Source organism: Mytilus edulis, chromosome 6 (genome assembly GCF_963676685.1).
Source record: "Mytilus edulis chromosome 6, xbMytEdul2.2, whole genome shotgun sequence".
NCBI classification, from domain to species: domain Eukaryota; kingdom Metazoa; phylum Mollusca; class Bivalvia; order Mytilida; family Mytilidae; genus Mytilus; species Mytilus edulis.
Window position 1 is genome coordinate 45,430,582 of NC_092349.1, and position 4,478 is coordinate 45,435,059.

The 4,478-nt window shown below is 32.9% G+C and overlaps 1 protein-coding gene across 1 annotated transcript; it reads right to left on the reverse strand.

Annotated features, from left to right (window-relative positions):
- Positions 1 to 822: 822 nt before the first annotated feature.
- LOC139526419 (uncharacterized) lies at positions 823 to 3,132 on the reverse strand. Its single transcript, XM_071321566.1, has one exon. It carries the CDS (start codon positions 3,130 to 3,132, stop codon positions 823 to 825), a length of 2,310 nt encoding a protein of 769 aa, XP_071177667.1.
- Positions 3,133 to 4,478: the final 1,346 nt, after the last annotated feature.

The window sequence follows — 4,478 nt, forward strand, 5'->3', positions numbered from 1 at the left end:
CTGGCTATCTAGGATGGAAATTCGGAAAATAAATATTTTTTTCGTCTTTATATTTATAGATCAAAGGTCAACATTATTTGTTGTCAGAGTGGTAAATGGAAGGGACGGTTTAATGCCCATCAAGACAATTATAAAAAAAAAAACAAAAAACAAAAAACAACAAGTGTGTTGATCAGTTGAGAGAAACAGCAAAAAAGTCAATAGTTTATCCATTATTTAATTTCCATTTCTTCACTCACTGTCCTCTAAACTAGTATATCATTATATGTACCTACTGGCTACAATTTTTATTCCAAAACTGCTGCAAAAATTACCTTTACATGTTATTTCATTGGTTGGTTTGCTGTAAGGTTTTTTTCCCGTAGATGTTGACCTACTTTACTAAATTTTTACTCATAATAAACAAATGGATTTCACTTGTTTGTGATGCAGTTGTAACAGTGCTAAGAATCATATATTAACTACAATGAAATACTACAATATTTATTTGGACCATCAGGGCAAGTAACTTTTTTTCCGGACAAGTGAACTTTACAGTTTTACTTGCCCAGAGACAAGTGCCCACAGCAAATATTTCCACACCCCTGACTGTATCATATACATATACACAATTTACACAAATACAAACTAGAATGACAATGGTTTAATAAATGACAATGGTGTCAATTCTATGTTCATAAAGTCTGTATAATGATGAATAATGATGAATAAACACATTGTTTTAAATACACATTATTTCAAAATCTTCATTTTACTCATCAAATTACCATAATAACAATTACTTTCAATTTTGATTTTCAACATAGACAGTTTATTCAAAATTTAGAGCAGCTTCGATGTTTGAGATGCCAGAAGGGACAACACATCATCATGTTTATTAATTTTTGCAATTTGCAATGGTGTAAATTGATTGTCTTTACAACTATTAGGGTCAGCTTTATTATCCAGCAAAACCTGAATGATTTTAAGGTGACCAATTTCACACGCATAATAGAGCGGCGTTATACCATTTTGCTTTCTAGGGTCTACTAATAGTTGATCGTTGGTTAAAAAAGAAAAAATGATTTCAAAATGACCCATAAAACAAGCTATGTGAAGCGGCGACGAACCAGCAACGACGTCAAAAAGGTAATCTGTTATATTGTTCTTTCCTTTTCTTTTGATATAGTCATAAGTTTTTCGTGATCCAAACGACCTCGCAATTTTCACCCATGATTGTTTGATTCTCCGCAATGCTTTTGGTGATTCTTCTAGGTCTTTCGTTATCTCTTCTTTGCTGGGTAGGCACTTATTTATATCGGCGCCTTCTGCTAACAGCAGTTCAGTGATATCTTTAAATCCCATAGCGGATGCTGAAAATAACGGCGTATTACCATCATTCTTTTCAATATTTGGGTCTGCTTTCTTTTCTAGAAGCAATCGCACTATTTCGATATAGTTTTTCTGGCATGCAACTAAAAGGACAGACATGCCATTACTAAGACAAATTCTATGATCTGCCCCATGCTCTAATAATAACGAAGCAGCGTCGTAAAAGTTTCTTTGCACTGCCATAAATAGAGGAGTCATGTTTTTTTTCGTTTCGTTTTGGTAATTTACATTTGCTTTTCCTTGAAGTAACTCGCTAATAATATTGGTATCTCCATCGATTCCGAAGAAACAAGCAATGTCTAATGGCGAAGAACCTTCTTTTTTACACAAATTAGCATCCGCTTTGTTTTCTATTAAGATCTTTACAGCCTTGACATGACTTTCCTCACATGCCATACATAAAGCTGAAGCTCCATCTTCTCGTTGCTCATCTACATCTGCTTGATTATCAATAAGCCACTTCATCAGATCGACATAACCATGTAAAGCGGAAACAATTAATGGTGTATCACCAGATGCAAAGTCATCAATAGCCCAATTTTTTATTTTTGCCAGAGTTGATGCTTTGTTTTCGCCAATCCCTTCCAGACGTTCCAAAAACATTTTTCTAAATGATTCAGATGTCATATTTATATTATAAAACACATCTAAAACCTTTCCTTCTTCCCAATCTAATATCATTCTTCCAATATAAAATGGCAGTAAGCAACTTTCAAAGTATACTATATTCTCTAATATACGTTTGTCCGACTCAATAGCCCCTTTCCACAGAAATCGTTCTCGAAGAAAACCACTGTCTGCATGATCGATAAAACATTTGGGGAACAAATTTCCCATGTAACAGGCCATAAAATCAAAGAGATTGTCATGACATATCTCATATATTCCATTGTGTTTATTAACGTATGTTTTGTCAACATTATCTAGTTCTTCACGAATACTCGCTGCTGGTATGAAAGTGGCAATCCCGATATTTTCACATGTGTCCGCAACAGTTTGTTTAAACTTCGGTAGAAGGGTTATAAAATATTCTTCTTTAAGTTGATTGTTAAAAATGATACAAAGACACAATCCGCAGAATTTTTTTTCCGCGTGTGTTTTTAGATATTTTAATTCTGTTTCATAAGCGTCATACGGGGTTTGGAAGTATTTTTCAATATCATGATCTGTCTTTTTGAAGGAAAATTGTTTACAAATAAGAGGAAAATTCTCAATTGTTCTCGAAAGTATACATTCTGTAATAGTTTCTGAGCCTAAATAAGATTTGAATATTTTCTTTTTCTCATCTTTGTTGAGACATATGTTTTCAGAGATTATATTACACTCATATAATTTAAATGATTGAAGTAACGAAAATTTTGTATCATTATACACCTGCAATCGGCACGAAAACAAAATTTTGCATGCGTCATCTTTATTTATCTGTTCCATGACATCAGTAGCCTTTGAGTACCAACTACGTATTTTTCCAACATCAGCAGTAAATTTCCCACAAAGATCTTCCAAAACAAACACTGTTTTTCGTCTTGGGTAGTAATTTTTCTTCAGCTCATTGGGTTCTGATATCAAAATCATTTCGTAACTTTTTTCCTTGCACAACGATACAGAGACTCGTCGTACAATCGAGCTTTTACCTGATCCACTGCTACCAGTTACCACAACGCAGCTGTGCAAATCAATTTGTTTGAGCACTTCCTCATAAGCTCTTGTACGAATAAAGTTTGTTGACTCTTTTTCCCAATCATCAATTTTTAGTCTCATTTGTTCTGCGAAAGCATAATAATAAAATTACACACACAATCATTTTAAAAAGTTCCATGACAGTAACGAAATCAAAATTTTTGTACAATAAACTATTGAAACCGAGATATATCTCGGTATTTCGTAAGGATAATGTTATTATGATGTTAAGTATAGCTCTTTGCAAGAACCAGGCAGAGTGCGATATATGAGGGTCTTAGATTTTTTTTTAAATTTCCTGGTAGAATCATTACTTGAATATTGCTAAAAAAAAATTATTTGAGTGGGAAAATATGAGTGGTTGCCATGGTAACGGACACTCTATTTTGCGGTTGCTATGCGTGGTAAAATCTTTCAAAAATCCGCTAAATCACTAATATTCTGGGCCTGATTATGCATATATTTAAACTGTTTTCTTTAATTTTCATATATAACATTGATAAAACTTGGATTAAGCTTCATTTAAGTAAAGATTGCATATCAGTCCAATTTGTAGTTTTTTTGAAAAAAAATGTCAAAAAATGCATATTTTCAACTTTTCTGAATTTTATATTTTTGCGAAGTTGTCAAATTTTTTCGTGTATCTTTCAAGAAAGTAAAAATGTGTAATCCTTCTGAAACCCACCTATTCTCCTTTCAGATAGTAAACATGTAAAAATGTATAATTTTTTTATAGGTTGAATCTTCAAATAATCGTTTTGCTACTCTCAACGGTTTTTAACCTTTTTTTGAATTACGCCCCTATTTTCTGTATCCGTCTGTGTATCCTTTATAAAAGACTCTGCATTTATCCTGAGATTTGGAATGAAACCACTTAGCTGAGAATGTGTGCATAAATACAAGATAAATATTTAATTCGAAGAAATTATATAGTACATGGTCTGATTGCATTAACTGCAACACTAAAAACAGCGCAATGCTAACCAATTTTACTTTTCTTTGTAATAATCAATGCGTTCTAGTCCCATGAAGTTGTATTCTCTCATGAATATAAGACTTAAGGGTCAAATTGAATTAAAAGAACAAATATCCATGCCCCACACATTGCACACATTATATCTATGCATGGTACAAGCGCAAAACATAACATAATCATTTTTATGGCAGTGCAGCAATAGGGGGAAGTAAGTATTACCCATGTCCGTCTTTACCTTAGTCCATCCCAAATTGTTTCCCATTTTCTAACTTTAATTTGCCTCAATCAAATGTTGTGAAACACATTCACAATGCTTTTTACCAGAAAACAGAGATCAAGTTTGAATTTTTGGTGGCGTCACTTTAACTGTGTCCGAGTTAAGCCCGTTTTGCTTTGCTTTACTTTGTTTGATACTTTAAAAATGATTAAAACCGAGAACAAGATCAATTTC